The sequence below is a fragment of the Nannobrachium achirus genome (assembly GCF_963921795.1).
Source record: "Nannobrachium achirus genome assembly, chromosome: 7".
Lineage (NCBI taxonomy): Eukaryota > Metazoa > Chordata > Actinopteri > Myctophiformes > Myctophidae > Nannobrachium > Nannobrachium achirus.
The window spans coordinates 25,748,064-25,772,542 of NC_137816.1; the positions used below are offsets into that span (position 1 = coordinate 25,748,064).

The following is a 24,479-nucleotide window of genomic DNA, read 5'->3' on the forward strand; positions in this document are numbered from 1 at the left end:
CGTAAGTGAATGATGGCACTCTATAGCCAAATAATTGGGGTTAGATGGCTCCAATGTGTTAATAACAAACTAATAATTGAGAAGCATGTTTCAACTTGTTTATATATCAAGGAATCGGAAACCAAAAAATGTGAACACCTCAGTGTATGGTTTCTTTCATGCAGGTTCCTCTACTGGCCGAGGAACGGCGGCACAGCAGGCTACGGCAAAGAAGAACGGTGTGAGGAACGGCGGCGGCACCCACGCAAGGCCCAAGAACTACGAGTGCTTCGGAGACACCGTGTTTGAGGACCTGGACGAGGACTTTGACTTTGAGGGGAACCTCGCCCTGTTCGACAAAGCCGCCGTGTTCTCAGAGATCGAAGAGGCGGATCAGAACTGCAACGGGGCGCGCACGCGCAGCATGCCAAACGAGCGGACCCCTGCCCGTTACCGCCACGACGAGAACATCCTGGCAGCCAAACCTGTCGTCTATCGCCAGATTACTGTGCCCCAGCACAGAGGCAAGGAGTACTGCACAGGTAAGGAGGATACACTCACATGTTGTACACATGCACATTTCACACACAAAAAAGTTCATGTGTGTGTGTGCACACTAAGGCAATGCAGTTATATTTCTATAGCACATGTCAACAACACGGCAATTCAATGTGTTTTACATAGAACAACAAGCAAAGGTAACACAATTGTACGATAAAAGTAATGCAGTTACAAGGGCAGAAGCTTTGAAAAAAATCTAAGGCAGCGGCAAAGATAAATAAGAATAGAGAGAACTTCTATAAACATCATTCAATATGCTGTGAGGTTCTGGTTTTATTTTGATGGTAACTGTATAATTTCAATATACACCTGTCACCTGTTTTATTGAATGACGCCGTCTTTTTGTGGAGCTCTAGCCTAATAGACTGACCCATAAAGGTAGAAACATTTTCACTTTTAGAGTTGGTTAAATTGTCCCTCAGGATTTTACAGTGAAAAATTGGAACTTTTACACTATTGCAACTGGATTCTTACAGTGTTGAGGTGCTGGCCCTTATGAAAATCACTGGAATTTTAAAAAGACCCTTCAATCCAATCTGAATGCAAAATGACTGCCTCTATGCGACGACCCTTGTTCTTTGAGTAGGCGTGAGCCTGCGGACATTGCTCACAATCCAATGATAGATCGCTGAACAAACAGAGTGATTGCCATAGTAATCAAACTGTAGATATTTTCAGCGATGCCCATCTCCGTCTATGATGAGAGATACAGGGTCGCTCAACACAGGCCCAGGCAAGATTTGAGAGGTATAGCCTCACCCTTTTCCTTCTAATCGCAGCTACCCTCTCCCTAAGGTCAGACACACCCATCATGTCCTGCTAGCCCACAGGGACAGCAGTGTGTAGACCAGGGGTTTTCAAAGTGGGTGACGGGGCACCCTGGGGTGCCGTGACGGCAGTCCAGAGGTGCCGCGAGATAATTTGATAATATTTGGAATTTATTTGGACGCTTGAAAAAATATTTAGCATCATTTTAAACTTGAAGTACAAAGTTATTTTCAGTCAGTTCTAACCAAAATGGCTATTATCTCAATGTTTTCCTCACAACATAATTACTAAAATATCGTCACTGTCAGGTAGAAACCTCTTATCTCCTGCTTCATCATACAAGACTGTCGCACAAAACTAGTGAAAACAGCCGATCTACAAGCACACAACGCCTGTGCTTGTAGATCTGCTGTTTTCACTAGATTAGTTCATTTTATAGATGATAAATACAAAACAGACGGTTTTGGACATACAAGGTTTCCACGACAACATGCTATAAATATAAGGTGCTGTGAGTGAAAATTATAATTATAATAATAGGGGTACCTCGGATTAGAAAAAATATTTATGGGGTGCCCTGAAACAAAAAAGTTTGGGAACCCCTGGTGTAGACCACCTCCATTCACGTACTCTTAGTGTTGTTGCCTCAGCTAAACAGTGTTTCTGCAATACATTTGTAGCATTTGTATAGGGGCACCACTAATGAAATCGCTGTTTTGGCTCTGAGTTCTGTAGAAGTCCCTCATATTAATGTGGGTCGACTGGAGGATGCGTTCATGAGATTTTGGCCACTTCCACTTAGCCTGACACCCTTACCAGGGTATAGGCCATCGACAAGGGACCTCCAGAGTTCTCGGTGACCAGGTGCATCCCAGTTCTGCCTGGAGATCTCGCCGCCAGGTGTTTTTGGGCCGGCCTCCCTTTCTCTGCCCTTGAGCTTCCAAATCAGAGCATATTCGTTTTTGTCATTCTTTGCTCCACCGCAAGACTGAGTTTTGGGTGCAGTGTATTCCTTGGCCTTGTGGCAGCGTCCACGAAAGATTGGCACTGATCGGTCCAGCGATTTCCTTGACAAAGTAAGGCACAGACAGACACAGATACACGGATAGGGGCTAAAATATAATTGTGCCTCCTGGCCTGGTGGAGATAATAAGAACATGGAAGAAAGAAAACAATATAAAAGGTACTGTAAGTCACATTTGGACAATCCAAAAAACGGTACATTATTAAATTAAACATTTAGAGCAGTAGAGCTTTGATTGAGCTTAGTATATAAAAGTGTGTTGAAATGGTTGAAGGGTGTGATGAACCAAGGTTGTTTTGTGAAGTTATTCCAACTACTTATCGATTAATTCATTAATTGATAGAAAGGCCCTTGAATGATGGAATATGATTAAGGATTACAGTGATTATGTTATGCTCACATTTGAAATCACACACACCATTAGGCAAAAAAAAGTTTCTAAAAAATATTGTTCATTATAAAAAAAGGTTACTTATAATCGTTTAATCTAATAATTTCTTAAGGCAATTCATCGATTTCAGATTAATTGTTAACATCCCTACTGTAAAGTATGTGTAGTGCATTAAAAGATCGGTTATGGAAATTGGTGCTGTACTGCTTAACTTTGACAGTTGAAGGGGGGGGGGGGCACCCTGTTACTGTTTAGCACAGCACTGACCTTTGTTCTTCAGGTCCTTTAATGCAACTCAGCAAACGGCCCTCAACGGGGAAGGCCCTGAGCCCGTTCCCTCTGCATACTTCAAGAGCAAGTATTACATAACTGGTTAAAACGGCACAAGATAAGGGAATGGCACGCTAGTATGGCTACTGGAGTCTGGGGGTATGAGAACAATAAGTCAGCCTTTAGGTCTTTAAACCGCTCCTGGGGTGGGGTGTGTGTGTCTTATGGAAAGTAATTACAGTTTTGTGAAGGTGCTCGTTAGGCAGTCAAGTTGAGTCTGTGAATTCATATTAACTGCATTCTGTATTTATATTTGACTCATGCTGTTCTCCACAAAGAATCCCAACAGGGTCAGTGTCTAGAGTGAGTCACAAATGTTACGTTAACAGTAGTTGAGATCAAACGTGCGAGCTTTATTATCATCAAAGGATGATCGCTGTAACCATGAGGCCTTGCCTGACACCTTCTTGCCCATGTCGAAAGCACAGGAATGTAGGTTAAGTTACTTACTAAACCAGTTGACCGCCTTGGACCATACATAACCAGCCTTTTATTGTTACCACAATGATATGGGAAGCAGGTCTTTATGACTTGTTACGTACCTGCGCTTTGGCAGTTTTATTTTTTATTGATTGAATACTTTATTTGTCAGAAATGTAATAGGCACGTGGTAGAGTAAGACATTGTGGTCCTGATGCTACTTGTACCTGAGGACAACACTGTTTATTGATTGATAGATCTCAGTGATGTTACTAGGTTTTCAATGTAATGGGTCCCGGGACCCACAGGTGGTCATTCAAATGGGTCCCAGAAAAGTTTTATGAGTCCTCAATACAATGTTTTTGAGCGCTGTGAGCTTGTAGATCGGCTATTTTCAAAATGTTTGCCTATTTCTTATATTTATTTTACAATTTGGCAAATGTTTGAACTTAGAACTACTAAAACATGTGCCCCTAATGAATTCGAGCGCGCAAAATGGCGTCAGACGTCGGTGGAATCAAAACATTGACGTTTCTATTGCCTGTTTAAGACGTTCTACGTGGATTTTATTTGTATTAACGTAGGTAGGGTAAAGTAGGATGCTTTCACCCATGAACAATGGTGGTGTCTGTGGCATTTTAAAATGTTTTTCTTTTACCGCGACCCGGTAAATTATTTTAACATGGACTCCAATGGAGGCGCATCCCCGGGACCACAGGACCATGACAAGAATGAGTCCCTGGGTGACTTGAATGATGCGGGATGCGCACGTAATGACATCACTGGATCTATTATCCTGCGGGGGACGTTCTGTCACCCAGAGGCAGCACAGCAGTTAAGGTTACTGTTGTGTACAGCAATACAAGGCAAAAAGAAGCATCAACCATTCAGAGCAACGGTAAGCGGAGGTAAAAATAAGTGTCTCACTGCCAATCAAAGGTCAGTTAGGTCAATTAGGTCAGTGCAATTTGTGAGAAGTGATGAAGAATGTATTAATTTAGAATTAAATGTAATCAAATGGAAGGGAATTGTGTCAAACGGTACCAACCAACCCAGGTACTACATACCCCCTTTACGAGGCCAGCTGCTTGCCTTTGCAGAAGCATTCATTCACCACCCCTCCTACTGGGATGGGTAGATCTGCTTCTCATGGGTTGTCATCTTAATCCTCATCCTGTGTACTCTGTAATTAACATGCCGCTCTGCAGCCTTTACATAAACATCACCTCTAGCAGCAGAACACTCCGCAGCAGCACTGCTAACCTAGAAAACCTTGCCTGGAAACGCATACAACAACTCCAGACACCAGAACAGTGCAACAACAACAACAGAAGGGGAGGGGGAGGCATACATGAGCTATAGTTTATCTTTGGAAGTTGACGCTATTGTGGAGTTGTTTCTGCCATTGTTTTCCTACAGTTTGATTGGCACCAGTGGTGTGTACTCAAATCTCCTCTGTGCAAACAACCTGGGGCGCACCATGAATCAAAGCCAAGTTTGTAGTCGTTATGGGAGCTAAGAACAATGTATGTAAATGACAATGAGCATGTATGTTGCGAGTATTGTTGGAAATAATTATGCCTGTTGATGAGTTCCATCTCTAAGCAGTATACCTAGTTCACAATGACATATGTTCCAGATTAAGTCAGTGTGATTATGGCGTAACAGAAGCCAAAGTGTATGTTTTCATGCACACTTTTATTGGTCCTTCCAACATTTTCACAACATCAAGTCACTTGTCCTTCATTCATGAGCTACGGCAGTAACCTAACCACTTTTTATATTTGTGTTCGTCCACATTATGTATTGTGCAGCACAAACTTGCATGCGTCTCATTGCGACGCGTTCTATGCCTATATTGGCTTGCCTATAATATATAATGGCATTCCCAAAATGGGGTTGCCAGGTTGAAAGTGGTTAACATTTGACTTATTTTCTATCAATTACACGCCCCATGAAGCCTTATTGTATTATTCCTAAGAAAATAATTCGATGACCGGCAGAGTCTCTGCCATCGGAGACAAAAAAAAAAACCAAGACAATCTCCATGAATTCAAGGCTACATGGGTGTGTAATTGATAGGAGAGTAACGAATGATTCCTAGCAGAGGCAGCAAAAAATGAATTTTATTTACAACCGAATAGTGGGGGGCTGGTGGCAACCCTGTGTGTGTGTGTGTGTGTGTAAAAACACAGTACATGTGCTGCACAATGAACCTGAGACCTTTGGAGGTGATACAATGGGCCTTTGGGCTGCAGCAGCACAGCCTCTGCTAGCCCCCCCAACACCCCCACCCCCTGCAGACACACATGGCCCGCATCCAGCCAGCGTGTATTGGTTTCTGCCCTGTGGTTCCCCTCGTCATGCTTGAGGGATTGCTTCCACTTCAGTTTATTTTACTGCCGCTGCACGCTCCTCCTGGCTACCCAGTTGAGCAAGTTATGTTGCGTGTGTGTGAGTGTATAACACTGTGGCGTGTGTGTGTGTATGTGACAGAACAAACAGTGAAGGGTTTGAGTGGGCCAGTAGCTGCCGTTTCAGTGAGCTATCAGTTATTAAAACCGTTGCACCTGGTGTGATGGTTGAAAAGCAATTAGTGCATAACTTGTTCAACTCCCCACTTCCTCCCAGCTTGGTACTTTAGGCAGCAGGTTGCATGACAAGAGGCAGTTGACTTTGCAGCGCTTATCGCTTTGCGTGATTGGATGCGGACCGGCACGTCCTGGGTTTCTCTCACCCCACTGTAACATATTATCTGTCTTTGCACAGTGCCAACAAAATAATGGTGGGAGGGGAATTAGACCCAGCCAAAAGATAAGGAGCATTTCAGTTCAGGCACAACATCAATCACTGTCTGTTTGCATGAATCACTGTGCTAGTTGCGTGTGTGTGTGTTTGTGTGTGGTGGGGCTGGGGGGGTTTATTGCATCTACTGTATACACATGCATGCGTGTGAATGTGTGTATCCCCACTGAGGCCACTGTGTACTTCATTTCCAGGCCAGATATCTGTAGGAGACCATTAAGGACTTAAGTGCCTCTCGGTAGCTTTATTTGTCAAAGGGACCCTGAGCCCTGCTGTTCCCCCTGCTTGACTTTGATCCCCCCCTACCCCTAGGTCTCTCTCTCTCTGTCGCTTTCTCCGTCTGTCTCTCTCCCTGTCTCTGTCTCTCTCTCTCCCTGTCTTTCTCTCTCTCTCTCTCTCTCTGTCTGTCTCTGTCTCTCTCTACTTCCGGTAACGGCCGACGATTAGTCTTTTCTTTCACCCAGAAAATAAATAGTATAACCGCGGCCTGTCATCCTTAGAAAAGGTCTTGATTTGACTAAGAACGTGATTTGGAGATTCTGAGATAACATCCTGAAAATCATTACACTGTTCCTATCCTATTTCCTGATCAAGTAATCTTCCAAAGGATTATGGAAATTAGAGTTTTTTTTATCAGTGCCGGGTGCCAAAGACCCCATGCTACGGTTTACAATAGGAAACATTATAACCCGACTGTTGATCCGGGTTAAGCAGTAAACTGTTGGATTTGAAAACCCGACTTTAGTCGGGTTTGGCAGTAACTGTTAAGTGTTGTGCTACTGAAAAGGCCTCCCATGGCATATCTGAACACAACCCAAAAGTATTGATTGAGGTGACCTCAAACCGGGACCCTTAATGAACTGTATGTTCATGCACAAAATGCACATGTATGCACACGTACTGTATGCATAGTATGCCGGATAGGCTAGGAATCTAGGATGCAGGACAATAGATGCCTTAATGGTCCGCGTCACACTGATATGCGCGCGCAGGATGGCACCAGATGAACCCCACCGCCCATGATAAGTGGTCTCTGCACTCACATTTAAAAAAGCATTCCATCCAACTTTCAGATGCTGTTTTTCTCCCAGTGTGGAGGAAGAATGTTTAGGATTTTTATTGTGGTTTCTCACTCTTGAAATACCATATGTAATCCTTGGTTTCTGTTAATTATAAACAATAATGGCGATTCAAAACAGTTGTTCTTCAAACCCCACCTCCATTCGCTGTCATCAGAACTGGAGGAGCGCCCCTCAATCATGATCATCGCACCAGAGCTGCTACTGCTCGCCCAGTTGCAGTCCATGAAGCCAAAATTTTGCTCCGTCCTGCGACAGTGTCGCGCGCAGACCTCCAAGCTCAGAACGGTTGCATTGTTGACGCAATGTGAGTTGTATATCAGCTACTCTTGACGCGTAATACCGTTATGCAATGAAGTATACTGTATATGTCTCGATAAGGGCGCTGGTGTTAATTTGACAGGAAATTCTGATTTAGTCTTGTTTTGAATAACACCATTTAGTTTTAGTCCTATTTTAGTCATCTGAAATTGTCTTAGTCGACTAAATAACATATTTTTAGTCTTAGTCAAGAAAATTAACACTGCTAGTGACTGCACCTTTCAGCACCATGGAAGGTGGTTGGGACAAAACATGATAAACGTCTGTGATTGGAAGTGAAGGTTTAAAACCAGGATATTTTCTCCAGATTGTTTTGCGACTCAAACACAAACCGGGATAATCCCGGTCAAACTGGGACACCTGTTCACTGTTAACTGCAGTAGATGCACAGATACTGTATAGCTCACTGTAAGTGCATTTAATCACAGGTCAGGCCCTGAATCCATTGGCCTGCGTAAGGACACACTCCACTCTTGCACATGAAGCCACATTTTCGGGTCTTGGTGGAAAGAAACACGTGTTCCACACGTTTATTCTCATATTTCTGTGGGCTATCACAGATATGGTCATGAAATCTTGTGTAGAACCAGCCAAGACCTTTAGTAAGTCGTTTATCAATGGCAGATCAATGGCATACTAGCCTACTGTCATTCAAAATATATTCTGAACTGATGTGTAAAGTTACAGTAGGCCCACCTTGTCAGCTACAATTGGCCTAATCATGTTCTTTCATTAACCTGTTGAAAAGCTGCATGCACGCAATAAAGACCTGTGTGCAGATATGCTCATGTGATGGGTTCAGTGCAGGTTTACCTGCAGCACAGGCTTAAGGATCAGTGCCTTGCTCAATGGGGTTGTATGTGTAGTGTACACACACACACACACACACACACACACACACACACACACACACACACACACACACACACACACACACACACACACACACACACACCTCTAACCCCTAGCCACTAGAATACAGGCACAGGTGTTTGTCCCCCATTTGTCATGCCAACTTGTGTTTTGACTTGAGGTGGTGGGCGTCGTGGGGGGCCCCGGAGCCAGCCCTCAGCCCCGGAGCTCTGGATCCACAGGGTTGACCGGGGCAGTGGCATGATATGGTGCGTGTGAACGCAGGGCCCGCGGGGAGTAGGAGGCTTAACCGTGTCCGTCTCATGTTTGTCATGTTTTGTAAAGGCTGCCAATCTCGTCTTTTGTTACCCCGAGTCGGACAACGGTGTCAAGAGGACAGATACGGGAGAAGAAATAATAAGAATCTTCTGTGATGAGAAAGATCAGGTTGTAGGAAAGAGAGAGGCGGGGGGAGTCTGCGTTTCCCAGGGGAACTAGTTCCTCGCGTGAGGATGTGTGTTGCTTATACATAAACTACCGTCTCCTGAGAGAGACTCTTTGCGTGCGTTTGGAGGCTTGTGTTTGTCCTTATGCTGGAGGTCGGAGCTTCGCACTGTATTTTTACTGCCGCTCCTTTAGACTCCTATTTTTTGCCCCCGAGGAGGTTCCGCTCCAATGAAGATATACTGCAGAAAGATATACTGCCGATGAGGATCTCTTTATTGAATTCAGCTGTATTTTGACATCCGACATATTTTATTTGTGAGCTCATTTCTGGAACTTATCAAACCATTGAAAAGGCTTTTCATGGGCATTTTAGGGAGAGCAGATAGTCTTTAATGATGGCTCCTTTTCCTCTTTATTACCAAAACTTTGCATTAAAATTTAGAAGTTTGTAAGCTGTGGTAGTGTGTGGGATTCCTTTATGTCTCTGTCGGGAAGAAACCTTGTATGTCAAACGGTTACTTTTCAGCAAATGGGGAAATAAGTATCTGTTCCAATGGATCCAATGTAGTTCCTATTTAGTCACAACTTGTTAATACTTTGCATTGGTTAATATTTATGAAACCCCACAGGCATCCCTGTTCTGTGCATGTCATGATTGTTGAAAATGTCAAAACATTTACAATTTCAAATCAGTTTAAAATAGCAGATCTACAAGCTCATGTGGTGTGACACGTTGTGAGCTTTAACTATTCTGAACCTTTAGTGCACTTTTAACGGTGGAAAGCGTCTCTTGCCGACAGGGAGCTCATCGGCAGGTTTTTGGCAGCGGTCGGGAACGCTATCGACGGAAAACTGGAAGACTGGACTTGCTCAGTTTTGCGGAAAGCGTCTGTTGCCGACAGGGAGCTCATCGGCAGGTTTTCGGCAGCGGTCGGGAACGCTATCGACGGAAAACTGGAAGACTGGACTTGCTCAGTTTTGTTGAGTCGCCCCTGGCCGTCGGTAGGATTGAGGGAGTTGTAGAATGGACCATTAGTTTCCTACTGCTGCAAAACCAAGCCAAAATAAGACATTTCTCCGTCGCACATTTTTACTATAGCATATTCACAATCTCAACTCTCAATTTCCTATACTAATCAACTCCAAAGCAACGCTAGTAATAGTGCTGACTGTTGTTTTGGTGAGAGCGCTGCAGGAAAACACACCGCAGGAGTAAACATCTCCGCCTCCGGTTGCCAGATTCTGTGAGTGAAACAAGCGGCCAGGTCTATGAAAATAAGCACAGGAATAGCGACCAGTTTCACCTATTGAGCTCTATTACATTAGCTATTTTCTAAAAGAATGTTGAAAGCAAGGCCAAATAAGCAACTACACTTCAGAAACAAGCCCAAACTAAAGTAACCCACAACTAACCTCGCATCACCAAGCTTTCCGCTGGGGGAAAGCCTGGTCTTCGTTTACTAAACGGGCCGTTTGATCCGGTCGGGAGCGGAAGGGCTCCTACGTTTTTCTGTAGTCCAAAACGGACTACACTTTGGCCGGAAACAACGACCGGAAACAGTTTCAACCCAGTTAGCGCATGCGCAAGTACCGGTTAAAACTGTTTCCGGTCGTTGTTTCCGGCCAAAGTGTAGTCCGTTTTGGACTACAGAAAAACGTAGGAGCCCTTCCGCTCCCGACCGGATCAAAAGCCCGAAATTGGAAGCCAGCCCAGGCTAACCCACAACTAGCAACATTATAGGAAAACGGGATCAAAGTAGCTTATAACGAGCAGACCTGGCAACACAGTGCACATGCGCACAACTGCGTACATTAACTACAATCGGTGTACAGTCGGCTGGAGAACAATGTGCTCAATCTTTTGCAGTTCTTTGCAGTCTGTGAACAGTTAGAAAGAGTCTCCTGTAGTATTTTCGGTGTGGAGGCACCTTAAAGGTCTTTCTGGCTCAATGTTGCTTGTACGTAGATAGATAAAATGTTTCATAGTGGTATCCCCCGCCCCCCCCATCTTGGAGTTTTGTTCAAAAATAAAAGCTGCACTCTGTGGTTTTGCAGCATCTTGTACTTTCCTGAACACTTACTGTACATGGTTGTATGCTATTCTCACAATGAACTTTTATTTCTCCTGTCTTTTATTTTATTTTATTTTCATTTACCTTTTTTCTTTTTTTTAGATAATTATTGTTTTCTTCTAGTACATATCCAGAAATGATATGCATTTGCTGAACAAATCGAATGCATCCAAACACACACAAACAGAACCAACAGAAAATGTCAACTTCTCTGGACAACAATGCTCTACTTTATTCACTCTTTATAAACCCATGGATTTAAGTTCTCAGTCGCCACAACTGATTTCAGTCATTTGGATTCCATAGCCAGCATGTCTTCTATGGAAGCATGCTGATTTTGAGGTCGTCAAACTAGCAATATCTTTAGAAGGATTTTCCATGAAACCCTAACAGTCTCGGAAATTTCATAAAAGTAAAGGTAAAAGCCTCAATCTGTGATTTCTTCACCTGGTTTGCAGTATGTAATGCAGCAGAAACAATATTACTAAAACATAATTTCATATATTTGTTGTTTAGGAAACGGCACTAGTGTGGGAGGCTCCTTTCACATGGTTTTACAAATCGCATAATAGGACACATTGTTTTCAGTCGTAAGATTTTATTTTGTTTTAAATCCATGTAAATCACACCACCCTCCACTTCGCTCCATGTTTTCTCCTCAGACTCGGGGCTGGTGGTTCCAAGTGTGTCCTATGAGCTCCACAAGCGTGTGCTGGCAGCAGCGGAGCGCCATGGCCTGTCGTTGGAGCGCAGACTAGAGATGACGGGGGTGTGTGCGAGTCAGATGGCTCTCACACTGCTGGGTGGGCCCAACAGGTGAGTGGGGCTGCCTTAGGCCTCGTTTTATAAAGATAACGTATTGTGGTGCATGAAGGGAACAGGAAGAGTGGGCCCCTTTATATAAATTGGTCCAAAAATGTAAGAACATGATTGAACATTTAACAATTAAGGTCTTAATTCAAACACAGACACAAACACAGAGTGAGAGTTAGGAAGCAGAGAAAAATACGATTCTGTTATTATTATTATGGACCTACAGTAGGACAAATTAACAAGATTTCTCATCTTTGGCAGAGAAATAGTCAATATTTCTGCTATTGCTGCAAAACCTGCATGTCCAATCATTTTCGGCATCAACAAGAAGGTGAAGGGTCAATTTAAGTCTGATGCTGTTTTGCTGTGCATGTTCAAATCATTTATAGTGTGTGCCAGCGACTACGTCATTGTAGTCCTTAGCGGCCATTTCTTGGGTCAAAACACAGGTGTTTCAATTGTTTGATTGCATAAAACTAATGCTATAGTCTAATCAGAACACCTGTGTAAGGCTGTGTTGACCCAAGAAATGGCCGCTCTTAGAACTACATTTGGCACACCCTATTGAGGCATCAATAATTTGACATTGAGGTGCCCTCTCTTCCTTAGTGCCCACTGCCCAGTCTGACCACTCTTCTTTTCATCATGCATGAATTCTGTGCTTATGGTGAAATTTAAGAATACTTTTCTTTGGTGGCAAAAACATATTTTTCATTCCATTTTTAAGCGGATATATCCTTTTTATGGTGAAAATGTTTTTGACACATCAGCTTGTAGTAGATATGCTAACAGTGGAAGGCATAAGTACTCACTGTTGCATGGCAGGTCAAGGATGTCTTAAGTAAGATGATTGTTCCTTTTGTGTGGGATTTCCAAAGCATTAGTTGTGTGTAATGTGAGCTAGGGCTGCACAATTAATCAAGTGTTTCAAGTTTCACAATGATCTAAACGTCTAACTTTGCAATTAAAGGGGAAGTATACTTCACTTGTTGTGAGTATGAGAAAATCAGACACTCGGAACACTTTCCGTTGTGTTCTGTGTGCAGATAGCTTGAGCTGGAAAATTCGCCACCAACCTACGTAAAAGCTCATCGACAAATGTCGCTTTACATAGGCTGGAGGAGATTTTCCAATGCAGTAAGACATAACCCTTCATTGCATGACCGTGTCACTCGGGAACATTTTCAACTGAAAAAATAAAAAATGTTTTGACGCAGGTTTACTACACTTTTTAGCCGTAGAGCAAATTACAGTAACAATTGCTTGAATTGTGTTTTATTTACTAACGACTGACTACTGTGTAACATTGCTCAATTGATCAAGTAATGATGCGTTAAAGGAGAGCGGTCCCTCTGGTAGTAATGCCATGTTTAAATGTGTTCGTTAACTCTCCTACTGCCAGATTATTTATTTATTTATTGGGTCTGGTGCCATCAAAAAGCGGCTTACCTTTGCGACGTTATAGTAGATAGACAGACATTTATTTATTTTTTATTTTATTTTTTTGATTGTGCAATAGTGCACTTTGGTCTGCCAGGCAGCAGAGGGCGGCGTCATGCGAGAATGAATGTGAATTTGCCTGTTATGTGTTGCCGTACATTCAGACCAGTCACTGGCCACAGAGCCTTACAGCCAGAGGAAATCAACAAGGAAGTGAATTGGTCTCCGTTGATGTTAACGCATAATGGATTTTTTACACCATCACCGCGGAAAATGTGTTTACAGTACACGGCGGCGCGACCCCTCATCAGCTTCAACAAGGTAAACGAACGAACGAACGAACGCGAACGAGCGCCATATTGGCGCGGAGGTCTCTTGAGAATTGGGGCGAACAGGAACGTCCAAAGCAGTATAAGAGTTAAAAAACATCTATACAATTTAAAATGTTAGCATTGGCTATTCAAAAATGTCAGATATATACAAGGTCACAGTGTGCCACTTAGTGCCACGCAGCAAGCTTCAAGTACAGTACATCTGCTATTTTTGAACATTTTTGAAAAATGTTTAGTGTTTGAAAAATGTTGTCAAAAAAATGTCAGTCAAAATGTCCTTGACATTAAAAACTTTGAGTACCACAGATAAAGAAACATAAGTTTTTCAGAAAACCCTTAATGTCTTAATGGGTTAATGACAGACACTTCTTACTCAACGGTTCAATTTTCCCAGACTGAACATCACAACACAATATGTGTCGGTCGGTGTATGAGTATTTAGGAGACAAAATATATTTTTTACAAGATAGTCCTCTGTACGCACTGAATTTTATGTTTGTAATGCTTACACTGACATGTCGTCTGCAGTCAAGCACAAACCATTGACCCTAATCGGAGTGCTGATATAGACAGATTTAGATTGTTTAAATCCACCTTTTGGAGTTGGGCAGTGTAGTTTTCTGAGATCAAAGCACCCTAGCACCCAGTGTCGTATAACAAACAGGTTTATTGTCCTCACAGTTACACCGCTGTGATCCTGCTATCAAAGCCCAGTGCCGTAGTGCTTCACTGTCTCCGTTATTAAAGGGACATTTCACTTTCAAACATGTTTTGTGTGCACCACAAACAGTTAAGTTGCTTGATTCAATATTTAGAAATGGGATATTAATTTTGTTAGACACGCCCCCTTCCTATATAAACCTATTGTAACTTCAATCTCCATTTTAACTGTTAGATTCATTGAAAACCCCTGACCTTGGTTCTGTTGACTGATATTGGCCTTCTAATACACGAGGGGCTGTGTTTTTTCAATTACTGCTTTACCATTTCCCTTTCAGCTGTTCAATGATTAGCATATTCCTTTGAAGTTATGATTGGTTGCCAATTTCATAAAGCATGGAAGATCCCCATTTGTCCACCGCACTATCATTGGCACTTGCGCACATCATACTTCACCAGGTATGGAAGGGGGTCCATACATTGCACACTTTATAGAACACCCTGCTTGGGAGGAGTGCTGATGGCCTAGTGGTTAAGGCCATATACTGTATAGGCTCTGACGGTGAGTCCCGGGTTAGATTCCTGAGGCAGACAGATCTAATGACCTATGCTGTGTGTCCCTAGCCCGTCTTTCCCCGTTTCCTGCCAAACTATGTGCCATCAATAAAGTCAGAAAACATAAGCCCACCCCCAAAACACTTAATGGAAGGTATACTGTATACTGTCACTATTAATCCCAGTTATGGGTAATAGGCAGTCTGTGGAATGCATTGAGTCTCTCAGACTGCTTAAATCTAGTTTCCATATCGGGTTGTCAACTTATCCTGCCGATTCAGGGCCTTTGCGAACCTCTAATAGGCATTTAGACTGTCGAGGACCGTTAAAAAGATAAATGGTTGTCTACTTGGCTATCAGACAAACCCTGGAGGCCGCTGGCTGTCTTGGAAGTGACCTTTTTGGGTGTTGGCCTAACATTTTTTAAACCAGATGTTGTGGTACTTCTAGCTTTACTGGTGACCTCTGTCACTGACACATAAGTCAAACTGTGGGACGCTTCCAGGCCCAGAACACTTGACGTGGATGTAAGAGATGATGACGTACACAATCTTAATACACACTACACAGAACAACAAAAGTGTCTTTAGTAAGATATTGGTCCTACTGGAGGGATGGAACACCATTGTTACAAAAGATATTCCTTCAGTGCTGTCTAACACGTCACGCATGTTATCTTCAATATTTATTTATAAGTTCTCCTCAAAACGCGATTCAACTCCTACATACTTACACCTGGAAACACCATTCAAACTGTAATGTTATGTGTTCAATTTACTGTGGACATGTGTGCAAGTACATTTACTCAAGTACTATACAAGTATTTGTACCTACAGTACAATTTTGAGGTACCTTTACTTTACTTTTTTGTTACTTATACTCCACTACAATTACAGTATTTGACAGCTTCAGTTACTTGTTACTTTGCAAATTTTATTATTAATACAAAACATAGATGAACCACTTAATATTAATTGTAAGAAGCTGATCTACAATGTGCAGTGTTGTGAGCTTGTAGATCTGCTGTTTATGAAAAAGCTTGTCATTGGCTATTTATCTGGTTCTCAAAGTGTGGTTCAGGGAACCCCGGGGGTCCTTGAGGGGTTTACAGGGGTCCAATGCTGGTTTCCAAAGTGTGGTTCAGGGACCCCTGAGGATCCTTGAGGGGTTTCCAGCGGATCGATTGCTGGTTCCAAAAGTGTGGTTCAAGGACCCCTGAGGGTCCGTGATGTGTTTCCAGGGGGTCCATTGCTGGTTCTCAAAGTGTATACACGCACAGTCGCACACGGGTACCTCCTCTGTCTTCCTATTGGCTGGTCTTTAAACAGCCGTAACTCAAGTTCACAGCATGGTACCGCTTCAAAACTCGGTTACTGGACTTAGACCACCAATAGAGACGGACTGTAATTGCTGAAGCCCCGCCCCCTCTTTCTTCCAATTGCCTGGTTTTTAAACAGCCATAACTTCAATTCCCAACATGCTACTGGTCTTGAACTTGTGTTGTGTTGTTTGTTTACCCGTCAACATTATGTTTTAATTTGATTTTGATTTAATAATCATATCGTTAAGTTCATGTAATAACACTGCTTGTCTGCATTGTAGTTCCATTACCATTTTGCATCTGTAAAATGAAAGAGCATTGCCTGGGACCTTGACACTTTTTACTATTATTTTTTGGGTGGAAGCGAGCCCACACTGTTTCGAAGGAACTAGTTTGAGTTGAGATCTGGTGACTGCCCAGGCTATAGCATATGCTTAACATGACTCATTTTCATACTCTCCAAACCATTTAGTGCAATGTTTCCCAACGTTTTAGCTCAAAACCCAAAAGAGAAATTGAACGTTTGCCTGGGACCCAAACTAGAGAAAATAGCAGTTTATTATTACCACATCACGTTGTGAGCTTGTAGATCTGCTATTTTCACTACTATTAAAAACGTAACAGAAAAATATATTTACTCGCGACCCATCAAAATTTGTACGCGACCCAAAGATGTGTCCCGACACACTGTCTGCTCCTTGGCTGCCAAACCACAACCTCCACCCCTCATTTCTCACATGCCCCCCTTCTAGCGCCACCATGAGGCAGATTCTTGCAACTTCAGGCACTGTTTTCCTATTGACCAGTTGAGCAGTGTACATGTGACAGAAGCTCCTGCCATCCATGCTCTAATAATGAACCCTCTTTCAAGTCACTTAGATATTTTCCTCTTTGCCATCTTGATCCAAATTTGAGGTCAATTGGGCCTGCTGAGAGCATAATAGCATTGTGAGACTGTCGTCTATTGATAATGATCATTTCAGAATGTTTTTGAACAATGTTCAAACAATGTTTATCTTTTCTTTAGGAAAGGTTTAAATGGATATTTACAGTACTGGTGAAAACGGGTCTGTGATCAAATGTTTGGGGAACGCTGCTTTAGCAGAACCCTCACCTATTTACTGTATGTAAGTCACTGTGGACAAGGGTGTCGGCTAAATATTTGAATGTGAATGTCCTTCTCACTGCCCTCCCAATTATCACCACAACCTATTGAGTTCTCTGTCCCTGCTCTAAACTATCATTACAGGATTTGTAAATGGATACCTGTTTATTTCGCACAGTGACTAAGGTGTCTCTTTAAAAAAAAAAACTTGTCCGCAGGCTCACCCCTAAGAATGTGCACCAGAAGCCCACAGTAGCTCTGCTGTGCGGGCCACACATCCAGGGAGCCCAGGGCATCAGCTGTGGGCGACACCTGGCCAATCGAGAGGTGGAGGTCATTCTGTTCCTGCCCAACTATATCAAGATACAGGATCCTGTCACCAGTGAGCTCAGCCTCTACAGCCAGACCAGTGGCAAGCAAGTGGCCAATGTCAAAGGTAACACTTATCCAAAAGGCATACTATGATTAGTTGGTCTGAATGAGTAACTCTCTTCTCACCAACTCTGATACCAGTTCTAACATCTATGCACTGCCTTCCCAGTGATTCGCAGAATTTATTTTAGAATACCGTGGCTTAAGTCACTCAATGCTGGCCAAAATTCATCTCTGACTTGCTTTTTCGAATATGACCCTTTAGACATGTGGGGTCATCTGGGACCTGATCACACACTGTTCCCAGAGTGGTGAGGTAGCGTTTATCCAGAGGATCTGAGACTTTCTCCAAATCTGATTACTTTTAAATCCAGGCTAAAAACATTTGTTATCCACTTTTATTAAAATGGTCTACTACTTAAAATTCCACTTTGACCTTTATTCTTTCTATGCTGTTTTATTTCCCTTTAAAGTATGTTTACATTTATTATTTCTACTCTTATAGCATTTTGAAGTGTCACTGTGTATGAATGTCAGTGTGTCAGTGTGTTGTGGATTATTGGAAGAGTTGCACAATGAGACAACCCTGCCCTCTACTGGAGATAAAACCACCGTCTCACAGCAGGAAAGGTCCTGGCTTTGAGGCTTCATGGGGCCTTTCTGCATCATGTTCTCCCCTGTTCATCTGGGACCTCTCTGGGTGCTGGGGTTACCAGACCAATATCGGTTTGACCAATATATCAACCATCATTTGAGTTTTAGGATGACCTCTCTATCTGCAATTATGCAGCTAAGATTGTTTGTTTTCTTGCCACTTAGAACCTGGCATCCCTATTATGGGCATTATAGGAAAACATTTTTCAAAGGTCTACAAGCTTACAACACGTTGTGTGACGACTTGTGAGCTTGTATTGAAAACTTTTGGAAAGACTTAAATATAGTTATTTGTGTTTATTTCTAAGTTAAATGGAAACTTTAATCAAATCTAAGACTTTCAAATTTGATTAGAAGATTTTGTGCTTTTTGACAGAATAATGGTCAAATCATCGGTTATCAGTGGTCTAGGAATGTAGTTCTCAGTGGGGTCCGGTGACCCCAAGGGGTCCTTGAGGGGGTCTCCAGCAAAATCCATTTTATACGTTGGCTATTCAAAAATAGGAGATCTACAAGTTCACAGCACATATGTGCTGTGCTGTGAGCTTCTATGTCTGCTATTTTTGTAAAATCTTGAAAGTGTTTGCAAAATGTTTCATAATTTAACATAAATCTTCTCTTCTGGGGCTCCCTGGCACAAAACATTGTCAGATGGAGGTCCACGGTGCCACACAGACACATTTCCAAAATCGGGATTGGCAACCATACCGTTGTGTTTATGTTACTTTGTTCCAAATCTGCCTAGTTGTCCTATTACACTTATAAACCTTTAACACTTAGTTGACCGGGGTCCCACCCGGCTCTATACTTGGGTCTGCTCCTTTTTTCCCTTCTACACAAATAAAATATTCTTTTTGCAGAATGTTTTCCACAGAATAAGGATGCTGGGGTTCAGGAGGTTAATTGTATTATTTTAGTGCCTGGCTGTTATGACATCCATCCATGGTAGTGGTACAGTTCCCTAGTGTGAGGCATTTAAAAAACGGACAACCATCAAATGTATGTTCTTGTTCTTCTCTTGTCCTCTCCCCTAGAACTGCCTACAAGTCCTGTGGATCTAGTCATCAACTGTCTGGACTGCCATGAGAACCCCCTGCTGAGAGAGCAGAGCTGGTACCAGAGCGCTGCCCAGTGGGCCAACAGGAACCGAGCCCCGGTTCTCAGCATCGACCCTCCTCCGGACGGAGAGCAGCAGCCGGCCGTCCAGGCCAAGTGGACACTCTCCCTGGGCCTGCCCCTGCCTCTGGCCCCGGGCGAGGGCAGAGTTTACCTCTGTGACATCGGAATCCCCAAGCTGGTGTTCCAAGAAGTGGGCATCGACTACCACTCTCCCTTCGCAAGCAAATTTGTCATCCCACTTCACTCTGCATAGCAGGAGGGTTGGGTCACTGGCTCCAGAAGGCCACAGTGTAGCCCTGTTTATACCTAGTTACTCATCAGTGTCACTCGTCATTCTACATGCTCAATGCACACTGTGAGGGTGCTATTTTCGGCGTGCGACACTAGCTTGCTGCCAAGTACAATTCAGGCTTATGAGGCACGTATAGACTTGGATTTTGATACACAAAGGGACAATGGAAGGGGAATGGTTTGTTTCCACAAGGGGTGTACCAGGCGCCCCGGCGCAATAGTTCAAGAGCAACAGCACGGTCCAAAACAAAGGCAAATGAGGGGGAAAGCGTTGCAGCCGCTGGGCACACAGTAAAGTCTGAGTGTTCATTTAACTCTTGGAGTGTGCAAATGGTCAGTCTGGTAAACCAGTGCAGCTTTACAGACACCATCCCAAACAAGTCATTGTGCGGGTGCTGTATGTTTTCCTATGTGTTTTTCTTCTAACTACAAATCCCCCAGGGGGTCTTTAGTTTTTACATGTTGCGTGCGATAGCTGTTGTTTTTTTGAAAGGGAAAAGCTTCCTGTTCTTTGGGGTGTTTTGATAAGGGCTCTGCGTTGCCCTCTCTCTCACCCACAGTGTGTAAGAATGCTTATAAATGCTGACCGCTGTGACTCTCTATCTGTGACCTCTAACCCAGAGGCACACTTCCTGTTTCCTCCTTTAGATTGTGCATGGAGCCTGAGCCTAACCTATGAACCATGCACAGCATAGCTCAGCTCAAAGCTTCTAGTTGGGGGCCTTAGGGAGATATAATGGTCATTTCATGCGAATCAATCTAAAAGCGCCAAATTTTGCACAGATGTAGCCCAGGGCTTGCTCTAATGATTTAGCTAGGGCGCCCGGGTTGGCAACCTTCGGGGTCGCTACAGCGGCCAAATCAAGTTGGGCTCCCATAGACTTTAGCACGAAAAATCCCTAAGGCCTCCGACTATTCATCCTATTGGAGGAGAATGACCGTCCTAAATCTGTCACTCATCTGCCCCCATAGTGGCTTGGTCATCCCCCACGTAAAAACGAATTACTAGCCCAGTGGTTCTCAGAATATTTTTTTCTTTTTCTGAGTTACAGACCTGTAAGGTTGGAAATCCCCTCAAGGAACCTTCCTCTTTGGCCAAGTTAGTATTGATAGTAGCAATAATTGTAGCAAAAACATAAATATCAATGCAAAAATGTATATTTTCAAATTTCTCTGCCAGTTGCTCAGGTAAAACTTCATTTTCACCAAGTAGCCCATTGAAAACAGAGGTCATGTACAACACTCCACTAAAGCCCTGTTGTCAAATATTGAATTGTAAAGGAAATGATAATAAAAAGATAGGAAATATCAGATCTACAAGCTCACTTGACATGACCAAAATAGGGATGCCAGGTTGAAAGTTAAGATCTGTACATTTTTTTCAAAACTTTGATATCGTCTGTTGGGTGGCAACCTCAATATCAAATAAAAAGAACTGCAAAAGTAGCAGATCTACAAGCACTCAAGCTTGTGGATCTGCTACTTTTATGTGACGCTGTATGATCGTTTCCCCAAGTATTTCAGAACCGTGCTTCTCAAACTTTTTCATCTCCAAAAAGTGTATTATTTGGCCCCTGGGGGTTCCCCCCAGACCCCACTTTGAGAACCACTGTTTGTTTCAGAAGAAATGCACCCTTTCTTCAACCCAGACAGAATCAAGCATTAGGGAGAAAATATGTTACTGATAGTTGTAATCATGGGTGTTCTCACCACAACATAATTTTGGGTTTGGAATAATTGATTCCTTTCCGAACATGATTGCAAGAAGAAGCGCAACTTCCTCACAATTCAAAAATGGACTTTGGATTTCATTGTGGGAGACTCACCTATAAACAAACACAGATCTGTGATTGATAATCTTTTTTTTCTTTTCTTTTTTCTCAACATTTGACATTTTTATTTTCTACCCAAACCCACTGAGTTGACGTTTTGAATTTTTATTTATTTTTGTGTTTATTTTTGGGGTAATAAGTATGTCATGGGTTTTACCCCCCCCCCCCCCATTGGTCAGGCTCTGATTTGTTGGCGTTTTATTCTAACCTGGGGTAAAACCCACAAATGATTAAACCCTGTTTCATAATGAGCCATTCACCATTTTGAAAGATGTGCATATGTAAAGCTACTTTATGTTTAGTTTTTAAGTTTAAAGAAGCTTTTACTAGGTGGCTGTTACCATTAAAGGAACATTTTTACTGTTGCTGTCATCTTCAGCTACATTGAGCCCTCAAAACTGTGTAATAAAGTGTTGTACAGGTTGAGCAATGAACATTTTTAAATCAAACATCAAAACATGAGTGAAAACCTTGTTGGCCATTTGCCTGAACTTGAAACATCAAAAGGTACGATTTAGACACTTGAGCCTGGTTGTCAAACATTCACAGCGACGCACTTTTGGGGACTTTTTAGTTGTTGACCATTTTAACCTATAATGACATACCCAAACTTGGGGGCACCAGGTTGTACTTAATTATTAGTAAAAAAAAAAACAGCCAGCACTCAATATACGTCTTTTCATTGATTTTATTGCCTCCCCAACGGAGGTGCTTCGACCTAATCGATTACGGTTTCTGATGGATTGCCGTGTCAAAACGCGTCTGTTGCTTTTCTAGATGAGGCAAATAAAATACGTACATTTGTTGATTGCTGGCTGTTTTCTTTCTCTCATATTGGGCCTGTGCACGGTCATTCTGTTTTCTCATAATTGTGTGTTCAACCTAGAAAGTCATTACTGTAATGTGTTCTGTTGGCACTGTGCCATGTTGCTCTGTAGTACTGTGCAGACAGACATTTTCACACTTTGCTCCCATAGACTTCATTTGATCTTGTGGATATTTCAAAGGTTTGCAGTAGAGGAAATCGATAACTTTTGCCTCTCGTTTTCTAGTTGACTTGGTCAATTTTTCATGAGCCTAGGCTGTATTGAGTATTGGTAATACGGCACTATAATGGCCGATGATGAGCTAGGTCAGCATGGTATTATATTTCAATATACCATGTGATGCGTTTTTTTGTGGTTAACCACTTAACCCCTATTTTATACTCTTTCATAAGATGGTGTCGCATGGTCCGAGTAGGTGGACTGTAAGCTCACAACGTTGGTTTATAGATTTATTTTCTTTTATTTTTACATTTCCACCTACAATATGACATGCCAAAAGTGGGGACCTCCCTGTGGAAAGTGGTTAACTGCTTTTATGCATTTCATGTTACCTTTTTTATATTGTGTGTGTGTGTGGATGCACTCTTTTTCTGGGCTCAATTCTGAAGGTATCTAGAGCAGAATGTGCCTTATGTTGACAAAGCATGAATAAGCAATCCATCTTTATCAAAACGTAATCATTTGTAGGATATTGAATGCACCTCAAACCTGTTGGCAAAAGGTAATCTACATCTGGTTTCACTTTAGGACTCGTCTTATGATGTTGACCATGTATACAAGACCTACATACATTCGATGACACAGAACCCGGTTTCTGCGCCAAGTACTGACGTTTTTACCATTGAGCTAATAGAGCCTGCCTGCTTGCTCGGGTCTAGATCATCAGGTCAAGATTTGTGTCCAGTCCAGAGTCCTGTTTCTAGGTGAGACATGACACGATCTAGATGTCTCAATAGAAGAGCAGGGAGACATACAACCACCCCAATTGCATAAGTTATATTGTATTAACATACTCTACCATACAGATTGGAGAAAATGTCATTTAATGTCTCGCAACCAACTTCTGGTTGTCACCCAGTGTTTGGGGAACAAAACAGTCTGTGGCCTAGATTGTATACATCCCCTGTTTGTAAGTAGGCTACTGTATACATCAGATCTGTCAACAATAAGCACACTGTTCATGCACAAATGCACATAATGTTTTAAAAGTTGGAACTTTGAGGTAGAATAAAACTACTGCAGCATTTGAAGTTGCAGTTGGAGAGTAGTAGTTACAGAGATTGTCCACCATGTGGCACTGTCTCCTGTCCTCCACATACAAGTCCAGAAGTTTGAATACATTTGATAATTTCCAGCTTTTGGAACAGCTTAAAGTCTACAAAGGAGTAAATAGGTGTGATGTGTGGTTCCCGATACACATGACATGTTTTGCACTTAAAACGTGCTGTCTGTCCACCCAGGACTGGGGGACTTTACTTCCCTTCCAAAAATATGTCTAGTCTAATAATAGGGGATCATAAGACATTTTAAAATGGAGTAATGATTAAAATGTAAAATATCTTGGTTGTGTGTGTATGGTCAACCTGCCCACACTAGTGTGGTGAAGACCATGTTTTATATGCACATAACACCACAAGGTACAAAGGGAATTTAAGTACTTCGATACATTATGCTTTGAACTGCAACTGTATTGTCATGTTCTTTTCATTGTTTACATTTCTATCCCAAGTAATTTGTATTAAGATGTCAATGTAAATAAATACAGTACCAGTACTGGCATTTATTGTAAGATATTTTACCTATTGCAGTAGGTTTTGATAAAGAGTGTGCCCTACAGTGAATAGCGTAAATAGCACATCTACAAGCAACACGATGTGAGCTTGTAGATTGCCTATTTTAGCTAAAAGTTTGGCCTATAGTGACATGCCCAAAATGGGTATGCCAGGGTGAAAGCGTTTAATTGAATGTACTTATTACTCAGAACAGCTGTATATTCTATTCTTATACCATATACAGCTTTATCACTGTTGCCAGATGTTGAGAGGGGGAGGGGGGGGGGGGGGGGAGTGTTAACATAAATCTGGCTTGGCAGTCCCTGTCACAATTTAT

General features: G+C 42.4%; 1 protein-coding gene across 2 annotated transcripts in view; it reads left to right on the plus strand.

Annotated features, from left to right (window-relative positions):
• LOC308288139 (enhancer of mRNA-decapping protein 3-like) overlaps window positions 1-24,024 on the plus strand; it is a 38,044-nt gene extending 14,020 nt beyond the window's left edge. For both annotated transcript variants that reach the window (XM_080729488.1, XM_080729487.1), the window contains exons 4-7: window positions 165-521; window positions 11,712-11,865; window positions 17,494-17,711; window positions 19,336-24,024. In XM_080729488.1, the coding sequence (XP_080585614.1) occupies window positions 165-521; window positions 11,712-11,865; window positions 17,494-17,711; window positions 19,336-19,673 (1,067 nt within the window). In that variant the 3' untranslated portion in view covers window positions 19,674-24,024. The remainder of the gene's footprint in view (window positions 1-164; window positions 522-11,711; window positions 11,866-17,493; window positions 17,712-19,335) is intronic.
• Window positions 24,025-24,479: the final 455 nt, after the last annotated feature.